This window comes from Lipotes vexillifer, unplaced genomic scaffold (assembly GCF_000442215.2).
Source record: "Lipotes vexillifer unplaced genomic scaffold, Lipotes_vexillifer_v1.1 scaffold513, whole genome shotgun sequence".
NCBI classification, from domain to species: Eukaryota; Metazoa; Chordata; class Mammalia; order Artiodactyla; family Lipotidae; genus Lipotes; species Lipotes vexillifer.
Genome location: NW_006777952.1, coordinates 1,439,754 through 1,461,324, shown reverse-complemented (window position 1 = coordinate 1,461,324; position 21,571 = coordinate 1,439,754). Strand labels below are relative to the sequence as shown.

General features: G+C 44.3%; 1 protein-coding gene across 1 annotated transcript in view; it reads right to left on the bottom strand.

Moving 5' to 3' along the window:
• Positions 1-10,501: 10,501 nt before the first annotated feature.
• CUNH3orf70 (chromosome unknown C3orf70 homolog) overlaps positions 10,502-21,571 on the bottom strand; it is a 101,267-nt gene continuing 90,197 nt past the window's right edge. Inside the window, exon 2 of the mRNA XM_007451395.1 lies at positions 10,502-11,410. Within this exon, the coding sequence (XP_007451457.1) occupies positions 10,854-11,410 (557 nt within the window). The 3' untranslated portion in view covers positions 10,502-10,853. The remainder of the gene's footprint in view (positions 11,411-21,571) is intronic.

The following is a 21,571-nucleotide window of genomic DNA, read 5'->3' as shown; positions in this document are numbered from 1 at the left end:
AATAAAGCTGCGGTGAAGAATAAATGAGCCAGTACCTGAGAACGCGTAGTGCTGGGCAGGCACGTGGCAAATGCCCCAGACGTGTCAGCTTAGCTTTTATCACAGAACTACCCCCGAGGTGGCAGCACAAGCTGCCGCCTCCTGACAGAGGTGCAAGGAGGCCACATTGGGGGACATGGTGGAGCATTATGTGAAGTGGCCACCAGCTGGATGGCCCTTGAAGCCACATGAGAGTCTCATCTCCGTTCTACAGATGAGAAAGCTGAGGCCCACACTGGAAAGTTTAACCAAGGCGACACACAAGAAGTATTTGCAAAGCACAGATCTGAACTCAGAACTGATTCCAGAGCCGGTGATGCCACCTCCACAAATTCCGTATCAGAAGGTTTCTTGACGAGTCTAAAATTAAGGCCAAAGGGCCTCGACAGTCTCAAAGCCAGATGTGGTGATTGCCTGCCTCCAGTCGACGCTCTAAACGGCCAAGGCAGTTTACTGAGCATCCGAGCCCCTATGCAAACCGGGGCTGGTGAACACCAGCGATGCACTCTCCCCCAGCCACTAACCATCCCCAAGAGTTCATTGTCATTCGAGTCACAGCACCACTGAATAAGTGACAGCAGCCTTATATCCAGGTCATGCCTTCTGGATTGAAGAGCCCTCTTGCCTCAGCTAAGGGCAGATGAGAAACCGACTCCAGGGCTGGGCAGTGCTGGGCCCGGTCCCCGTCCCCTCGTGGCACTTAGCACACGTTCTACTTTGCAGTGACGTCGGGTCCCACTTCAGAGCAGTTCCTTAGCAGAGACTTCTCTGGAAATACATCCAGCCTCAGTCAGCGGCCGTGGTTCTGCTGACATGGCCACAGGAGCTCCCAGGATGGAGGAGCAGCAGCTCTGAGCACTCGCTTCCAGCCCCGGTGCTGAGCTCCAGCTGCTCTTCCGGGTCACGTGCCCACCCCTGGGCTGTGACAGGTGGTAAGAGGAAAGATCTGGGGGAGGGAGGCTCCAGGCACCCATCAGCTACCATTTGGGGAGGGCAGGTGCCTGTCTGAGCCGGCTCCTCCCATGCTGTGCCTGGGGGAGGGGGAGGTGGTCCTCTGAAAGGAAATCAGGGCCCTAAGAAGGGAGGGATTCTGATTTGCCAGAACGCAACAGTGTCCATCACAGCCTGTTTCTTCTTTGTACCTGGCAAATGGTAAGTATTTGAAAGAACCATCTGAAAATAGTCAGCTCCCAGCTCAGCTGAGTGCCGCACCTCCTGCCAGGGGCGAGGAGGGGGATGGAGTCTCACCCAGTTCCCCATAGGAAGCAGAATGCACTGTTGGAAAGAGCCCTGGACTGCCAGTCAGGAGCCCCAGGTTCTAGGCACAGGCCCCACAGGCCCACGTGTGAGCTGAGGAAGGCTAGTACTCCTCTGAAAAAGAGAGACACATCTGCTCCATCTACAGCGAAGGTCCAAGTGACGTGGGAGAGATGCTTTGTAAAGGTAACATGGTACCAACCAGAGCCTACCATGGTGAGAGCAGGAGGGCAGTTGTTTGTGGAAGAGGAAAGCCAACCGGGGCCTCATCAATGATGAATGCATCAGTGAATAAATAATTCAGAGCTTTGGGGATACTTTTAGCAGCAGTATGTTTCCACTCAGCTCTGCCTGCTGAAAATGTTTTTCCAAAGGTGCATCTCTAGAATCAGATGCGTGTGACGTGCCCAGAGCTGCAGGAAAGACCTAGTGTGTTGTCCTCTGGCAGCCCAGGGCGGACCTCAGGTCCCTGCAGAGTCTGAAGGGATTCTGAGCACCTCTGAGCTCCAGGGGGTGGCCCTGACTCATCAGAGGGTTCATCCAGTGGCCCCTCCTCTCAGGGCATCCATGGCCATCTTTCTGCCACCAGCCTCCTCCACACCCCAATACTCTGTAAGGCCTTCCCCACTTCCCCAGAAAAGGGGCAGTTTGACTCACCTTGTTTCCACGCTTGGGTGTTTTCCTGTCTGCCTCCATCACTCCTGAGGGACGTGACTGTGTCCAATCCACTCCTGTGTCTTTCACAGCACAGTGCTGAAAAGCAGGCTAGCTGCCACCATCTTTTAAGTCTCTTTTTAAAGTAAACTTTTTATGGACAGAAATGTGCACAAACCACATTGTGAAGCCAGATTAATTCATGAAGTGAACACACCTGTATAACCAGCACCCAGATCAAGCAAATAGAAATGGCCAGCACCTCAGATGTCCCCTGAATTCTCTGTTCATCACCCCGCAAGTTAGCCACCATCCTGCCTTCTAACACCATACATAGTTTTGCCTGTTTTGAACTTCATAAAGTACATTATTTACTCTTTGGAAGTGGCTTCTTTTACTCCAATTATGCTTGTGAGATTGCTCCATGTTATTCCTTCTCATTGCTGAATAGTATTCCATTGTATGAATATACCATAACCGATCCATTCTATCGTTAATGGATGATGTTTGGGTTGTTTCCAGTACTGGCTCATTACCATTCTTCTTCCTGTCTTTTTGGTGAACATACGTATGCATTTCTGTTGGGTATAAACTTAGGAATGATTTTTCAGAGTCAGAGGGTAGGTATAATTAACAAATTTTTGAACATATGCCTGCCTGTGTGAATTAATGCATGTCTACAGCTTCGGGGGCAACGGGGTAGGTCAGACATGCACACCACCCCCTGCACAGTCCCTTCCCCGGCTCTTGGTGCACAGGCCCTGACTTCTGCCTCCTGCCCCAGCCAGGGATTAGTTGGCTCAGGAGCCTGTCGGGATCTGCTGTTAAGCTGCTGGTGGGGATGGGCCTCGGCTTCACACAGGGACACTTCTCAATAACCGAGGGAAGCCAGTAGCCCGTTCCTATCTGACGTCGGTTCCCTCAGAACTCTGCGCTACATGCATTGCAGAGGTCAGAGTTTGGTGCCAATAGCCTTGGAGGGCCAGGTCAGGTCCCAGCCCCTGGCAAAGTGGAGGACCTCATGGTTTGCCCAACCCAGCCTCTTCTCTCTCTAGAAGAATGAGTTGGCCCATCATCCTTCAATACTCCCACAATCCACCTCCACCTCCACCTGAGATGGTGACTCCCAGTCAACTTCCTCCCTTCATCCTCCCCATTTCTGACCTCTCCATAACCCATTATTCCCTTTCCGAGTGGCTGTATCAGGCATAACATGGGGCCCAAGTGATTTCCCGATTCAGGAAACACATTGCAGCTCCAGGAATTCACTGCCTCTCTGTGACTCTTGGATAGGTTGGGGTAAGGATAAATCTTCCGGAAAGAACTGACCTGTTTTGGAACCCCAGTCATCAGAAAAGACCCCAGTGAATTCTAGTTGGACCCACTGATCTTGTGCTGACCTCCCAGTGACCTGTACAGAGATGCCCACTCTAGGCCCCATTCACCCAGGGCCTTGGGTTCTTCAGGAATCCCAAATCCCTGGCGTCCTCCCCATATTCAGTGCAGCTTCTAAATCATGCTAGAGTTACCTCTCAACATTCTAGATTCCCAGGAAAAACCAGCTCTGTGGATCTGTATGCACATCCCAGCCAGGCCTCAGGGAGCCCACCCTCCGGACACGGGGCAGAACCCCACCCCCACCCCGGGCCTTCCCAAGGGCTCCCGGCCTGACTACCTGGCCTCTGAGAACATTGTTGTGGATACACTGGGATGGCTCTTCCAGGTCCTCTGCTGATACGTGGGTGTACCTACATCTGCTTGATGAAGTTTGGCATCACAGTTCATACAGGAAGATTCTAAACACGGGGGCAGAAACTCAGTCTAGTACATGAGGCCCTCGTGCCCTGGAGTAGGCTGGCTCTGGGAGGCAAGCCTAAGGTGGGTGAGGATCGGTGCTACCACGGGAAGCAGTGGGTATCAAAGGCCCCACTTCAGTGAGGCTGGGAGCAGGAGGCCGCCGAGGCGGCTGATACCGAAAGTGCTAAGATCTGAGGCCAGTTCTCAAGAGAGTTCTTACATCCAGGGCCGCTCCTGAGCCAGAGGCAGCATCCGGGTCTCAAGCCAGACCCAGGACGAGGTCAAGCCAGGCTGGGCAGAATCCAGAGCACTTGACAGCAAGGGCAGCAGCAGGTGATGCCCAGAAGGCTGGGCTGTGGCTCCTGGATGCCCCCACCTAGAGCCATGGCTGGGGAGTGAGGACCGCAATGGATGGCCTCGGGGCCCCAGGTCTGGGGAGGAGAGAGAGGCAGGGGAGGGAGAGAGGCAGGGGAGGGCAGGTGTGACTGCAGGGGCTCAACAAGTGAGGGGGGAACACCGGCTGGATTTGGCATCAACAGAATTTTGGAGCTCTGGCCCTGCTACTTACCTGCCAATTAAGAGTGACTCACCTGCCTTTACTGTTGACTTAGCTCTTGGATGCTTCAGCCATAAACTCATGAAATTATCCTGTCCTGCCTGTCATGCAGAATTGCTGGGCTTGGCAGGTAAGGTGACATCTGGGGAAATGCTTGCTAAGTCCCCCTTCAGATGCTGTGGGGCTTCGAGGACCCACAATGCTGCACTTTCTGTCGTCACCTTACAGTGATGCTCCAGATCTCCTTCTTGGGATAAATCCTCTGGGACAGGCTAGTTGTCAAAGAGAATTAAGATGTCCCACCAGAGCCCAAGCTTTCTGGTCTCCCATCTCCAAATTCACACACACGGTTTCAGACTGGGGACTGAGGACAATGAGAAACAAATCCTCTCTTTTCTCCAACTCACTGGCCCAAGACCCTTCCAGCCATGGTTGGAGGCCTGGACTGGGGACAGTCCTTGGGGAGGCCGGGTGGTTCCAGGACACACAGTCTGCAGTCTGGCCTGTAGTAGCCCCTCCCCCAAGTGGATGAGTGGGTGCAACGCTGCCCAGACTCGAAGGCTCCCCACTTCCTCCCACAAACCTGCAGTGCCAGGCTCCACCCAAACTCACTATCTTCAAAACAGCTTACAGGGTTTGTTTCTGATTACAAAAGTAACACCAATTCATTTAGAAAAACTAGGAAAATTCCAAAGAGCAAACAGAAAAACGCTGTTAATATCTAGGCATATCTACCCTTACCTGCCCGGTTTCTGAGGAATTCCCGCTGGCTTCCAATTGCTCCTCCTGACCCTGCTGCAGTGAGCCTGAGTCCCGAGGTCCTGTCTCACCCCTTCATTCAGCACAGAACTGGAGTGGGACACCAAGGGCTAAAGGCATTACCAATTCCCAGCGATAGAAATGTAGTAAGGATGAGATGCTAAATTAAAGTTTGTTGCAGAATAAAAGTGTGTGCAGTCAGCATCTGTTAAGAGGCTACAATGAGATGCTTTCTACAACTTGGCAATACAATCATGTAGAGAGTTAAATCAGTAGAATGCACACTTCGTTAATGAGATTAGTTGTCTGCAGAAGTCACTTTAAAAGACAAGTTATGTTTTGTGAAGGCAGAAAGCCTTAGCCTAGACTCATGATTAAACACAGAAGCAGCAATGGCCAAATCAAAGCACTGAGATACCTGCAGAAAGATGCTGAGCACGTGCACGCGCGTGTACGTGTTGCGGGGAGGTCCACGTGGAGCACAGAGCGGGGAGGGAGGGAGAAGCCTGGCGGTGCCTGGGTGAGGGGGGCATCTTCTTGGTCACGGACAGGAAGGGGGCACCCTCTGCTCTCCTCCCCACTCACTGTCGGCCTCCTGGCTCAGCCTCCATGGCCCCTGAGGGTGGGAAGGGCTACAGGAGGATGCAGCGCAGGAAAAGGGCCAAGAGTATGAGCTCCACGGCCAAGGTGACAGTTCAAACATGACTCCCGCTTACTTACAGCCTGTGCCACTGTGAACAAAAGTGCTTTCTTTCTTGAGCCCTTTTCCTGATTTGTGAAGTGAGGATGCTGAAGACTCCTTCAGAGGGCTGCTGTGAGGGATACTCAGAGAAAGCAGGAAGGCAGCTGTTGAGCTATCATTATTAATATAAACAATGGTATTATTTCTATTACTGATAAGCAAATTTGTTTAGCACTCCCCATGAGGTTATTCAATAAAAGCCAACCCCAAAGCTGTTCTTTTCTTGGTGTGAATATAAAAATTAAGCTCCTGGACCTGCCACGCTGAGGCTTGGACCCTCAGCCTTGGTGACCTAGTGACTGCACCCCCGAGGCTCAGCAGGGCAGCGGCCTCCCTGGATCCAACTTGCAGTCAGAACTGTCTCACGTGGAATGTATGAACCGAACACATAGCTTGTAGCGTTGTGTGAAATAAATACCGTTTGTGGGGAAATGTAATTTTTATTTGTATAAACCTAATGCAGCCAACAAAAAAGTTCTTATTATAAAGGGTTCCGGGAATTATCACCAGTGGTGACTGTGAGTGTACAGTATGCATAATAATAATTACCCACACTAAGGATTTGTAAAATTTAAATGGAATAATGATGTAAACCACTGATTTCCTAGCACAAAGCAAGCACTGGATATAAATGTTTCACATTTTGCAAATGGGGGCTTTTGTTTTTGTTTCGTTAGGCTCACACTGTGTTATTATTTAAATCAGACAGAACCTCTCTAAAGTGGGGTGGAGAGGGAGGATATTCCAAAATTCAAAATATCGTATGTGTGCTGGTAAAAAAGAAAAAAAATCACATTTATTTTACAAGGTAGTATTTTCCTAAAGTATTATACAGAGAGGAAAGTTGAGCTGTTTGTAGGAAAACAGAATATAATTTTAGGAAATTACACACAGATCAACATTGTGCTTAAAACTTTAAAACAGAGAGGTTTTTAAAAAATCACACAGTGAGTATTACAGGGTACGAACAGCCTTAAAACTACACGTGAACACGATGATAAGGAAGCTCAGCATTAAAACTGCTACTGATGACTTGCTTTCAGACTTGTTCAGACTATTAAGAGAGCACTGCTTCAGCCTTAACAGAAAGAACTCAAAGCACGAACAGAAACGCAACCCTTTCCCAATACAGTCAACTCTCAATTATCCATGACAACGAAAGGGAGCAGTGACATAAGAAATTTTCTAAAGATAAATAATTCCAAACTTAGTTTTGAGAAGTGCCCCTGTACTTATGTTTGGATGTCAGAAGCACTGACATCCCTGGAATTGACAGCACTGATAAAGTGCGGAAACGCCCACTTCTTTCTCCCCGCCTCAAGGGGAAGAGACACAATCGCACATGACAGAAAAGCCCAAAATACAACTGGCCTCCTTAATGTGCTCACACCTCCTCTGGAGAGGGGAGCAGGAAAGAAAACCCTCGGAAACTTTGTTTTCCGCATGTAAAAATCCAAAACATATCAACAAAATTTTGCAAACAAGATGGAATAATCAAGTGTTGACTGTATAAATATTATTTTAACTTGTGCTTTTTTTTTTTCTTGCCTAGAAGTATTTATACCACCAAAAGTATCTGGATATTTTGACAGCTTTCTAAATTATCTGGTTGCATCCTATTGCCCAAGTAGAGAAATTTGCTTTAAAATGAGTTTATGATTGCCCCAAAAGAACTTTGATGTTTCAAATAGGCCAGGAAGTAGAGATTAAGAAATAAAACCACCACTCAGATAAAATCAAATCCTAGATCAAATCCAAAAAGGACCTCAGGAAAACAACTTCATGGTTTTGTTCTGGTTTTGGTGATTTTATTTTCTGTTTCATTTTGTACTGTATTACCTTGAACTACAGGTCTTCCCCTTCCAGGAAAGCATCTGTTTTTCTTCAGGGTTTTCCTCAAATCTGCATTTCAGATCTTGAAAATACCTAGATTTGATTGTAAAGCTCCAGTTGTTAATGTACCAAACAGTTATAATGACAAAAGCATTTTAATTGCTTTGTCATTTCTCAGAAAAGTCATGAACACGTGTGAAACTTGAAAATTCTAAAAGAAATCTTGGTTAGATAAGAAAGCTAAATTCCACACAGCACGTATTTTGTATGTTCTACCTAACAGCTTTTACGCCAACTTTCAAAAAGTGGGAATGGTGCCAGTTTTTGATAAAAGCCCAAGAAAGCAGTTTTTCCACCCACACAGCCCAACTCTTTGCCCCAAGTGAGCAAAGGTCCAAATGATAAAGCTTTCATATCTCTCAATGTACAAGTACTAATCAAAAACCTATTTAACATGACTGTGTTCTATGTCTATAGTACACACTGCAGTCTAAACATTTTCTAAAAGTGCCTATAAATATGCTTATACAAATGAGCAATACAGTATCAGGATTACAGAGAAATTATTTCATATAATACAGAACAGAACAGGCCTAGAATTTAAGTTGAAACTACGTATTTTTATATCCTTATCAGTTGTTTTTGGAATGCAAGCATTAGAGAAACAATTCTGGTTCAATCATATATGATTTTCAGATAATTATTAACAGTGCTAGGACAAAAAAAAAGAATTCTTGTTTGTGCTTATTTAGAAAAGGCTATTTTGAGATCCAGGAGCATCTGATATTTAGAATCCTGTGGAACATCTCCAGTTCTATAAAATAGATAGAAGTGAATCTTAGTTTTTAATTATAAAGAGTTTGTGCAAATATTTAAAGTGATTATCAACTAGTCTTAAATCCAAAAATTCCATTAAAATCATGGCTAATCTGAATGGCAGTTCAGGAGTTTAAACAGGAACATAGGCAAAAGTCATAGATATTACCATATAAAGTGCCCAACCCTGACACAGCCAGCCTCAGAAACGTGGCCCTGTGCCCATGGATTCCCACGGCTCTGGAAACCTGGTGGTTGACTCCAATTAGATTAACGGATGGAGAAAAGAACTGATAGGAATGGTACAGAGAAAGAGCGCCTCGTGCTCCTGCCCGGGGTTGCAACAAGTTCACCCAGAGTTAGATGAAGACAGGACCCTGGCGTGAGTCGCCCTGGCTGCAGCTGGCCACTCAATCCTGGGTGGTGCTGAGAGCCCAGCACAGGGCTCATCAGCTGTCTGTCCCTAAGCCCCTCTCCGTACACCTCCTCTGCCACCCTCTTCTGGGCCCCGCTGTACCTGGAGCTCTGCTCACCACCTTCTTGGTTTGACTTGTTAAGTCTTTACATTTCAATAAGTGGGAACTTTATGCTGGCTGCACTCTCATCTAGCACAGAAAGTGTTAACAAACACTGCTTTCAAAGGAATATGCACACTCTGCTTTCTAAACCCTATGGCTGCTTGGGGCACCTAAATCTAACAAACTCTTCTAGCCAGTCACATGAACTACACATACAACTAGGAAAGCAGGTTCTGCCTGGAGTGATTTTTGAAAGATGCCAAGTGGAGGCTTCAGGGAAGGACACAACAGGCCTCTTCTTATTTCTTAAAATACAAACTAATGTGACACAGAAGATATGTCATGAGATGATGCCATGAGCGTGCACTCATGGATAGTCAGGGTGTAGGAAGTATTTCTCTAGCTCCAACTTTGACAGTTCTGGTTTCATGTGGACCATATTTTAAATTTCCTGGATTCTTAACTATGCCTCACAGACGGTATATTTGGAGAAACAGCAGGTAACCGACTCACACGAGAACACCAGTTACTAATGGAGATTAGGAGCAGAATTCTGAAGAGAGCTAAATAAGAAAGAATCATTTACTATTTTACGTGTGCAGGAAAAGAGAATATTTACAACAGCCCATGAATATTACTGTTGTAAAGTGAATGAATATTACACAAAATATTTTCTCCTGACTTAGCGAACTATTTCAACTGCTTTTGCATTGGCATAAAAAATCCATGCATCATACTGAATTCTAATCCAGTTCTCACCTAAGCCATCCTAATGCTTCATACAACCAAATGAAGCAGAATTAATCAAACCTATTAGATTCATTCCTAATCCCTAAAGGACTGCTGTCTTTAGCACTTCCATGCTAACTAAAACTATGACTGACTTTTTTTCTTAAGACATCAGATGTGGCTGCCTCCTAAATATAATACCTATATAACTCCTAAAAGTTTCCCCCAGATTTGAAGAACAATCTTAAAAAGCAGGGATATGTTGGGGAACCCACCCAAGAGGCCAGTTCAAATGGTACAACATCCCCAGCTAGCCCAGGCCAAGTACATCTCTCCCTCCCCCGGGTTCCCAGGGCACTCTGGGTCCCATCACCTGCATGTGTTACCTCGCCTACTGGACTGTGGTCCCTTCCTGCTGGGAGTCAGGCCTTATTCACTCTGTATCCCTGAAGAGCGTAGGCACTCAGCTAAAGCTGGACTGAGCCTGAAACAGAAGGTGGAATCTCTTCTGAAGTGAGGTCTAGCTCAGCCCCAGATAACGGAGGGATGTGCAGACACTGGCCATAACTAGGGACTGAGCTGGCCTCCAGTAACCTCCCAGAAGTAAGCCAGGACAGCACTGGCCCAGCCCCAGCGCAGGCGGTGGGGAGACGGGGAAAGGGACAGAATGGCATCAACCAGTGCACACCTTGAGGGGTCACGTGAACCACTTTCCACACGGGACTAGCAGGGTAGGGGTGCTCATCAGCACGCCAAAAGGAACGCCAAAGAGTTGTTCTGCGAAGAACTGGCTCGCTATAAAATAGTGTCTCCTTCACTCCGGGCAGCTCCTCAACCTGATCCGTGATGCTCTGTGATCATCACTTCATCACATCACTGCTTTCAAAGTTCCCAGTGAAATTAAGGCTGGGTCACAATTCATGACACCAGATGCTACATAAAAAGGAAGTCAAGATACAAAAGAAAACCATTTATAAGAAAAAAATGTCTTAATTATAAGACTAATTTAAAAGTGAAGCTAAATCAGCAGCCCACTGAACTGGTATATGGTTGTTAGGGGTAGAAAACATCGACTGCACTGGAAAAAAGATCCATCAGACAGAAGTTCAAAAGCTCAGCATGGATCAGAGGACGTGGCTTCCTGCCTGGACGCTCACACGGTGGTTTCTATTGTTTCGATCACTTCCAGATCAGACTGCGAAGGGGAGAGAAGGGTGCACTCGTCTGGCTCCCAGCTGCTCTCTGGACTGTAATCTTCCTCTGAACTCAGTTCTGCTCCTTCTTCTGTGTCCTCATCGCACGACTCCACATAGTGAGCCCCGACTGCATTGATTCCAGAGTCCTCAGAACTTGAGGGAGAAGAGCAGTGGTCTGTTTTTGGCATATTGCTCTCTTTTGATATTAAGGCATCGTGTGCAGAGACCTCCTCGGGGCTAATTTTGTGGGAATGTGGCACCGGCTGCTTCTGCACATAACACATCTTCCCATTAATACATTTAACCTGATAGTTGTCAATAAAGAGGTCTGAGATCATACAGTACCTTGGTGAATCAGGGGGGAGGGGAGGCTGGAAGACAGATGCGAATTTCAAAAAGTGTTCAGTGAGGGAGACTGAGATCTGAATGGTGTTTGTGGGTTCCCGAGGCCTTGCGGGAATCTCAGTGCTCGGAAGCTGTTCCACAGGGGTCATCGGCTGATACACGTATTTGCCTGTGGGGAACACAAAAAGGCAGCTGAAATCTAAGAGTATTACACACACTACATTAAGGTAGCCATAATGAATGGTTTCTCTCTGAGGACTCAGAATGTTTTTAAAAATATTTCAATAACATCTCAGAAGAAACTAATAATAGAATCGTTCAAAATTGTTACAATCAATTAAAAATACAACATGGTACCATAACATCATGGTGTTTTCATCCAAGAAACTCAACACACTTTACAAATCTTAATTTATATTTGAGTCTCTTTAATGCTTCTGGAATAGGTGGGTGGATACTATCATCCTTATTTTTCAGACAACTTGAAATGATTTACCCATCGTACTAAAATAAAGAATGTCCACATTATAGTATGGTAAAAACATACTGTAAGATAGTATAATATACCATAAAACTATAATTCCACTTTTATCTTTAATAATTATATGCTAATATAGATATTTAAAATTTATCATCAGGATTATGGTAAGACTTTCACTCTTCAGGTGTCTATGTTTTAATCAGAATACACACACACACACACACACACACACTTAATAGGTAATGGCCTATAGCATCGTCCTGGTCACCCTCAGGGGCCAGGGTCAGGTGCAGGGTGTGAAATGATCTCTTTCAAGACCCAAAGCTCATCAGTGGCCAAAGCAGAAGATGTTCTCCCTGACACCAATTCCACAAGCACAACCTTAGCCAAGCAGAAGCACAGGCACAGGCAGGTGCAGGGGGGTGACCTGCCAGATGTTTCTAGAAAACCAAGAAGCTTATCCCCAAACCTTCCCTCTGCCTAAGTGTTTCTCACAGAGTTTATGTGGAAGTGAAACCTAACTGGATCTGTTCCTCCTGCATCTCTTTGCTCATTCTCTTTTTCTTCACTCAACAGTTAACAAAGCCTCCCATGTACCAAGTGCTAACAAAACAGATGGAGATGACAATTGCCCAGTCTGTAAGCCTAAAATGATTTAAAAATAGAAATCTGGAAAAAAAAAAAAAAAAAAACTACAAGTCCCAGAGACAGAAGCCACAAATGTAGGCACCATCTTGGGTTTATTCCTAACGTAGCTGATTTATCAATCAGTCCATACAGTATCTTCTGCACATATTTATGACACTGTTTTTTAACCTCAATGCTATTGCCATTTCAGACCAGATAATCCTTTGTTGAGGGGCTGTCCCATGCACTGTAGGATGTTTAGCAGCATCCTTGGCCTCTACCCACTAGATGCCAGTAGCACCTCCTCCCCAGGCTGACAATCAAAACATCTCCAGATGTTGTCATGTATACCTGGAGGCAAAATCACCCTTGCTGAGAACCACTGATTTATGACCTCCTCATGAGCATCTCTGTGCAGGCAAATCACCCACTGTGCTCTGCTCCCATCTGTTTTAGTTCTTAGTCATCGAAAATTCTAGGATAGGGATCACATTTGTAAGGAAAACTACCTTATATTTTTTGAATAAGTTCATTAAGCCATGGACGAATAGCAATTTTAGATCAGAAATGTGAACAGCAAACTGTGCCACAGATAGTGCAACATCTGATCTATTAAGATCAATCAAGCCTGCCTGTTATTTTTTACCTCTGTTTCTTGTCCTGTACAAAAAAGTAGGCTTAGATGCCACAATTTCTTTGTGACTAAATTACCCTAAAAATACACTCAGCCTCATTCTGGAGTAAGGGAATTCTCCTGGCAGTCCAGCGTTAAATTCCGCACTCTCATTGCCAAGGGCCCGGGTTCAATCCCTGGTCTGGGAACTAAGATCCCACATGCCATGCGGCACGGCTAAAAAAAAAAAAATCATTCTGGAGTAAAATTGTTAAGCCTTTGGGGTCTCAGGTCTGCTTCCAAGCCTGGACATATTTCACACAAACCTTATGGTCTAACAAAAACACAAGCAAGAACTGTCATGCCTGCCTGGGAAATTGTTTAAAATATATTGGGCTGGCCAAAAAGTTCGTTCAGTTTTAAGTAAAAATAAAAGACATTTTTCATTTTCACGAAGAACTTTATTGAACAACACATTCACTAACCGATCTGACATTCTGGCCAACCCAATACCAGGTATCTTCAACTCTGTTATCTGTAAAGGAAGGGATTACTCCTTGTCAGGCAAAGCTCAAGTCAGGCAAGTTCTAACAGCTTGGTAGGAACTCTGCATCCAAGCAGAGGGGCAAAAAAGGCAGACTTTCAAGCCTCCACTCTGATCTGTCAGCCCCAGGATTAGAGAAAGATGAGTCTGGGCAGGGGACAGAAAAGGGACTGGGAGAATTTAGGGGACTACTCCCTTCTGTCCACAGAGTGGTGAACAAAACATCTGGAACGGAGGTTTGGTCTTTTCTCTTCTTGGGTGGTAGACTGGTGGTTACTGAGTTCAGGAGGCTATGGATGGCAGGCACTCATGAAATGCTTGTCACAGATGCTGATTAAGCTCATTCTGGCCCAAGTAACCTATGGTTTAGTTACCCACTGGTCACCGCATAAGAGGTTCCTGAGACCCAGAGGGATCAGGGCTTTTTCTAGTCCAAAGGTGGAGAGGGTCCTGCAGCCTGACTTTGGGCCTTCTCTGACCGGCCTCTCCCCCTCTCAGCTAACCCCCCTTGCTGCACCCACCCCCCCAGCCGCCTTTGTGATTCTTCAAATTTTGCTTTGTCTCTTCTTCTCAGTTGTTCTACCTCTTACTTTCCTCTCTCCTCCAAAGCACCATTTTTATTTCTTGAAGTGTGGTAAAAGTAAGAGAAATGCAGCTTGGAGAGAAAGGTAGGCTGCATTCCAGATTACATTTTCTTCTACCAGTTACACCTATTGAACATGCTATTCAGAGCTAGAGTGACAGCCTGTTAATCTGGTGATACTGAGATACAGATGCAAAGAGGAAGGCAGGAAAAAGAAAAGTAATAAAGATGGCCAGATGAGAAACACAGTTGAGTAAACATCTTTTAAATATCAATGATTATATAATACTATATTGTTTGATTTGCTCATAAACAAATTATAAAACAAACTTATATCAAAGATTTAGTTTTGTAAAGAGTCCAGAGGGGGGACTTCCCTGGGGGTGCAGTGGTTAAGAATCCACCTGCCAATGCAGGGGACACGGGTTCGAGCCCTGGTCCGGGAAGATCCCACAGGCCGCGGAGCAACTAAGCCCATGCACCACAACCACTGAGCCTGCGCTCTACAGCCCGCAAGCCACAACTACTGAGCCCACGTGCCACAACTATTGAAGCCTGTGCGCCTAGAGCCCACGCTAGGTGGCAACAAGAGAAGCCACCGCAATGAGAAGCTGGCACACCACAACGAAGAGTAGCCCCCGCTCGTTGCATCTAGAGAAAGCCTGCACGCAGCAACAAAGACCCAACGCAGCCAAAAATAAATAAATAAATTTAAAATAAATAAATAAATAAAAATGTGGTGTTTGTCTAGGTTTCCCCACTGTAAAGTTAGTATTTTTCTCTATATAATATTAAGTATCTTGTGAAGAGATATTTTGAGAGTATGCAAATATACTGTTTCTCATCATACCGCCATCTACTAATTTTAGCATGCACAGGTGTATGTGGTCTGCAACAATCACTACTGTGGTATTTGCCAAATAGTGATCTTCTATTTACATCATTCCTTCTATATTTATTAACTAGAATTCTATCTAAGCAGGAGCTGCTCCTTCTCCCTCATTTATTTATGTATTCAATTATTTACTGATAGAAGCACAGACTCATATTTATTTTATTCTAGGGATTGTAATCCTTTACTACCGTTATTTATTTTGTTGCTCAAATTGTCCCAGACTTAGCTCTTGGGAGCTCCTTTTAGTTACCCCTGTGTCATTTCAACATGCCCCAAATTTTTGTGACGACTTCCTCACGTTCTGGCGTCATAAGAAGTTACTGGCTTATTCTGTACTTCCCCTGCCCCAGTCCAGGAATCAGCCATTTCTCCAAGGAGCCCTAGCTCCTTTCTTACGAACTTACACATTCTTAAGCTTATTCTCAAAATACTCCTGTGAAGTAGAATCTTAGTTTGCTAATGACTCATTCAGCCACTCACAAAATTCATCCATACGAAAGTGAAGACTACACCTCATTACACTACTTAACACCCATTTTAAAAAATAATAGAAAAATTAAAAATAGACTTCATAAGCGCATTAATTTATATGGAATCTTTTTCAAGGGAGCTCAAATCACATTCTCAATAATGAAACTGACTAATCACAACAGGTTTTTGTGATCACTAAGTGACAAATAAATTTCATATATTCATGTTTCTTTTCAGGAAAGCTGGTTCAACACTTCAGGTATTTCTCAACTAAAGGCCAATCAAAACCACTAAATAAGTAACTTACACTATTCTTTTAAAGTCTTGGTTCATAATTTTTCTGATCGTTCTTCCCCAATTGTGTTTAGCAACAATATGTAGTACATACTGTTTTTTTGTTTTTGTTTTTGTTTTTTAACATCTTTATTGGAGTATAATTGCTTTACAATGGTGTGTTAGTTTCTGCTGTATAACAAAGTGAATCAGCTATACTGTATACATACATCCCCATATCCCCTCCCTCTTGCGTCTCCCTCCCACCCTCCCTATCCCACCCATCTAGGTGGTCACAAAGCACCGAGCTGATCTCCCTGTGTTATGCGGCTGCTTCCCACTAGCCATCTATTTTACATTTGGTAGTGTGTATATGTCCATGCCACTCTCTCACTTTGTCCCAGCTTACCCTTCCCCCTCCCCGTGTCCTCAAGTCCATTCTCTTGTAGGTCTGTGCAGACCTACGTACTGTTTTCACCATGCCTCAATGAGACACTAAAACAGATTTTTGTTTTCATCCTGGTGGAAAGAAGGAAGGGACAGAGGGAGAGAGGGGAGACTTAATTACTTTCTCAAGCTCATGTAATAAGGCAGAGGTCAGTTCTAGAGCCCAAGCCCTGTGACATCCTATGTTCATTCATCATGAGAATACTCATTACTTAATTAATAAGATTTATCTAATGCTCTTATTAGTTTACACTGTCATTCTCTGCCATTAACTTCAGCTAATATTCCAATCGGTAGCACAGTTGTACATATATAGTAGATACATTCCCTAGTAGGAGTTTCTTTCTTTTGGTTGTAGAGCACAAAGGGAAGGCGGGTGGGGACAAACGTAGAAAATGATGTATGTGGCCCCTTAAGCTATTGTATGCACTTTGTTAAACTAGTTTTTAGGATCAGTTGTGCATTTTGACTTTTAAAAAAGATCCTCTGGAGGGGAATGAGCTTTTTGCTTTTACAGATAGTTTTATGACTGTTAAATGTGTCCCCTTGACACATGAACTACACTGCTCTCAGGGAATGCAACGTTATTTTAAAATTAGCCTAAGCAAAATATAATTAAAAAGGTAAATCTACTGAAAAAAACTGAGTGACCTAAGGGAAACTGCATGCACAGTTCAGTTCTTTGATTTTATATAGTGAATCACAAGTATGCTTATTTTAGTCCCAAGGGCATTCATTATATTGAAAATAATATTAAATATTCTTATTCAGCTATTTCTGCAATGTACATTATTTACTTAGTTGAGTAGCATATCACAAACTAAAAGCAAAAGAACCTAACATTTATTATAACCAATATTTTTTGTGGTCTTACCCTCTACCACCCTGCTCCACTGGCAGTAATATACCAATATTTTTGTACTTCAATCTATGAGAACAATAAAGTTCATACACTGCTCAATATATTGAAGTCCCCAATCAGAAATTCATGCAAGATCCTAATTTCTTCATTTTTCAAATCGCGTAACCTTTAGTGAGGAGGAACATATTAATGTAAAGCAAAACCCTAGTGAGACAGAGCACCAGAGCATGGTTTATTTACTCAGTTAACAAATATTTACTGACTATTTACCATGTTTATACTACTAAATCAGATGCTGTGGGGAAATAAAAAGTACAATGTGTAGTCATGCTTCAAGGAGCTTCCAGTCAAACTGCAGGGAGAAGATAAAAAATAAAGTAAAAATAAAACACCAGTTGAGCAAAACTGTAAGTATACAAGGGCATTCACCAAGCAGCAGAACAGGATTCCAGGCTTCACTGAAGGACTGTACCTGGCTGTTAAAAGACACACACCTGTGGAGTAGCAAGCGGAACTGCTCCCGGCCAGTTCCAGAGCCAGAATGTGTCAGCAGGCATGTGGGGTTCACAGAGTCGACCAAGAGAGCAAAGGAGGATAAAGTTTGTGAGGAAGACAGAGGCTGGACGGGGCTTAGAATGCAAGGCCAAAGTGTTAGTGTTTTGCTGACAATGGGGAACCAGTGCAGATTACTGAGGAGGCAAGTAATAACAATAAAAGAGGGATTTCAGAGAATTTAGTCTGGCAAAGATGTGCAGAGGGACTGGAAAGAGAAGAGGTGGGGGTTAAGGGGAGGCTATTACAGGGTTTCAAGCATGACATTCTGACCTGACTCAAGTCACCTGGCTCAGTAGAGGAAGGAACACAAGAGACATTCCCAAGAAGGTGGCAGATCCTGGGGATTCAGGGCAAGGCCTGGGGCTACGTACTGGCTGTCCGACCTTTATCAAATTAACAGTCCCATGCTTTCCATTTCCTCAGGCTAAAGTGGTCAGTGCTCTCTATCTTTTAAAGCACTAACTCAATGCCTGGCACACTGTATAATTCTATTATTGGTGTTGCTTATAGAAGACAGGAGCTGCCTGCAGGTCTCCAAGCCCCTCTAGAGGCTTCCCAGCTTTGCCTTTCTACTCACTTCCATTTCTATCTGCTCCTCTCACGGGATGGGCACAGATAAAGCTGGTCTAAAGCACAAATCAGACTTCTACAATCAAGCTACCACCCTCTCCCAGTTGGTTTTACACTCAGATCTGGAGTTAAGTCAAACTGGTAAGAGAGGGAATGGAGGAGGTGGAGGAAGTACCACGGAGCAGCCTGTGCAGGGCAGCAGCCCTCACCAACAGACCTCTACAGTCTGCACTGCTCTGGGCCACATCCTGAAGTAGGACAGCCAGTACCGTGAGGCCTGCCTTAAAAATAACATTTCTAAAAGTGCCATAAACCAAAGAGAGAGAGAAGCTGTTCACCACATTTACCAAGTTAGAGTAGCCAATGTGAAGAGAGACATGATGAAGCCTCCATCCTTTTTTAAACCATGTTTATTCCTATCTGAAGCCAAGTCTTCTGGTTTGAGGGACAGATACATGTAAAAAAAAAAAAAAAAATCTGTGTATTTTAATACGTAACTACCACTGAAAAACTAGGGGTAAAGAGAAGTGTAAAATGCATCCCTCTTACGACCCAATTTGGGTCACACAAACATCTGTAAGCACCACAAGAAGAAAGAGAAGTATTAAGTTGTGGAGTATACACTATATAAGGTGCAGGAGCCCAGAAAAAGTGAGGGCTGGAAGGGCTAAGAAGAGGTTCCCAAGAAACGAATATAAACTTAAGAAGAGCTAGGACCTGGACAAAAGAAAGTAAAGTGGCAGGCTTTGTGCAAAATCCAGAGGTGGAAGTAATGTGGGCTGTCTCAGGGGCAGTGGGGTAAACAGCCTTACTGGAACACAGGGTCTCCTGCCACGAAATCAGTCTCATCACAGATAATCTAGAAAGAGAGCAAAACCCTTCCCTTGCCTAAGGAGACTGGATACCATAAGAGCCACTCTGCTGAATAAACTGGCACAATGGAACTCCTTGAACTTGAAGACACAGACAATCCCAGTTGGGAAAGAGCCCCTTGTAGGGCCAGAGAGTTTGGAAACATCCAATAGTAAGTCTGGCTAAAACAGGCCATGGTAAAAAAGGAAGAAAAAAAAAGGCAGAGAATGAGAACTCTCTTAGGCTTTCCAGTTCCTTTTAGGGGGCCAAATAAGGGTTTCATGGAGCGAATATCTCTACCTCTTTATCCTTAATCTCAGAAGTCCTACTTATCCACCGGGAGCTGTTCTGTAGAGTTGGTTTTAATACAGTAATTGGTTAGAAAAGGGATGGCTGAGGGAATCTTCTAAGGATGGTTGACTGAGGATGAGATGAAGCATGAAAAACCGTATGTTCAGAAAGAAGAGGATGGCTGCTGACAGAGCACACAGAGACTCAACCACTATGTATTAAGTATCTGCACTTTGCAGTACAGGAAAACACTGGGAGAGAAGCCTGATGGGGGGAAAGAGGAATAAGTGAAAAGTGGCTGGTTATGGATCACTGCAAGGTAAGAAAAGCTGTATGAGTACCACCCCTTTTTTGTCTGAAGATGGATGACGATGATGATAGTCATTACCTTTGATTTCTTTATAAGAAGCCTTGACCTTATTGGCATTTTATTAAACCATCTCAGCCTCCTACCTTCCTCTGCAAAAATCAACAGTGGATGGGCTGAGTTACCAGACTAGGCAACAGATCTCTAAAACTTCAATTAGAAAAGATTTGAGAACAAAGAAACTCCCTATGGGAGGGAGCACAAGTGGAGACGGAGAACATGAAGACGCTGGCACAGTGTTCTGCCATTCCACTAATACACAGCTGTGTAGTTCTACAGATCCCAAATAAGTTATTAGCAGCCATTAATCCAACGGACACATAATCGTGACAGAGTCTAAAACTAAGGGAAGAAGTACAAGACGTCTGTCACATTCACCTATTGATCTGGGAATAAAAAGTTCAGAAAATTCCCAAGAAAAGGATGCTAACCAGTCAACCTGATCTAAGAAAATTAAGATCTTAAACCATCTGTGCTTTTCACAGGGGCTCAGTAGATATTTACTGAATATAAAACAATACATTTTTTTTGTTAAAGGTTATTTTTGTAAGGAACATGTCTGTGTTTAGTCAAGAACCTCATTTTTAAATTTATACAAACCAGTATGGCATTCTGGAGCTTTATTTTTTTATTAATCAGTCACAACAATAATAAAACACATTCTAAGTATCAATGATATAATTTAAAATCAAATTATTAACATTTATATACAAAAATTTATATTTCCCAATAGAATGAAAGAAAATATATTCACCATGTTTTTTAACTACCTCTATAATTACCTCTATAATTACCTCTATAATTACCTCTCATTTCTCTTGGACCTGTGATTAGGCCAGCCAACTTTAAAATCAGTGCCACTGGGGAAATCCAGAGTTAGGGGTAAGAACTTACAAATTTACTACTTACAGCTAAATAGCATCTCTACTTAACTATTCATTTAACTACTCTTGAATGGGGACAAGGAGGCTCAGATGATGGCACCAAAACTCAACTTGGAGATCTGTTCTTAGACTACCTCTCTTCATCATAATAGCTGGGTTGTAAAATATATGGAGAAAGTCACTTCACAGCTGACACTAAGCAGTAAAGAGGAAAAAGGGGGCCAGATAATTATGAGATTATAAATGTGCTAGAATCAACTAATGCCTCTCAACTCCAAATTTTCCTTTCAATATATGTTCAGCCACAGTGAACAGAATTCACTAGTGCTAAATTTCTCAGTAGAGAGCACTAGAGGGACACTACAGGAGGAAGGGGCTCTCATGTTTGCTGCACACAGGCTGCGGTGGGGGGGAATGAAATCTGCTGGAGGTCTGCCCCAGCCATGAACCTAGAATGTACAGTTCCTTGGCAACCTTGCAGTTTTGGCCTGGCCTGGTGATAGCCTTCCCATGGCCCTCTCCACATGCAAACCAGCGTTCTGAAGGCCTTCTGCCTACATCATTCCCTCCTGCCTACCCAAGCCTATGCCACCTTTGCATACCCACACTCTTAACTGCTCATTGCCCATGCCTTCCTGGCACTCCAAAGGGCTGCTTCCTGCTTGCCCAGCAAATTCAAAACAGTACTGCCTGGGCAAAGAGGCAAGGTTCTCTGCTATTCTGTGGGCTGAACTACACTTTCTCCAACAAGTTTTCAACCCCAGTCTTGGGGAGGCAGAATTCCTTGCACCTTTGTCCTTCCTGGGTATATATACTCCCTCAGCTCAAAGGAAACACACACTTCTTTCTTTTCTTTTCTTTTCTTTTCTTTTCTTTCTTTCTTTCTTCCTTTCTTTCTTTTCTTTCTTTCCTTCCTTCCTTTCCTCTCTTTCCTTCCTTCCTTCCTTTCCTTCCTTCCTTCCTTCCTTTCCTCTCTCTCTCTCTCCCTCCCTCCCTCCCTCCCTCTCTCTCTCTC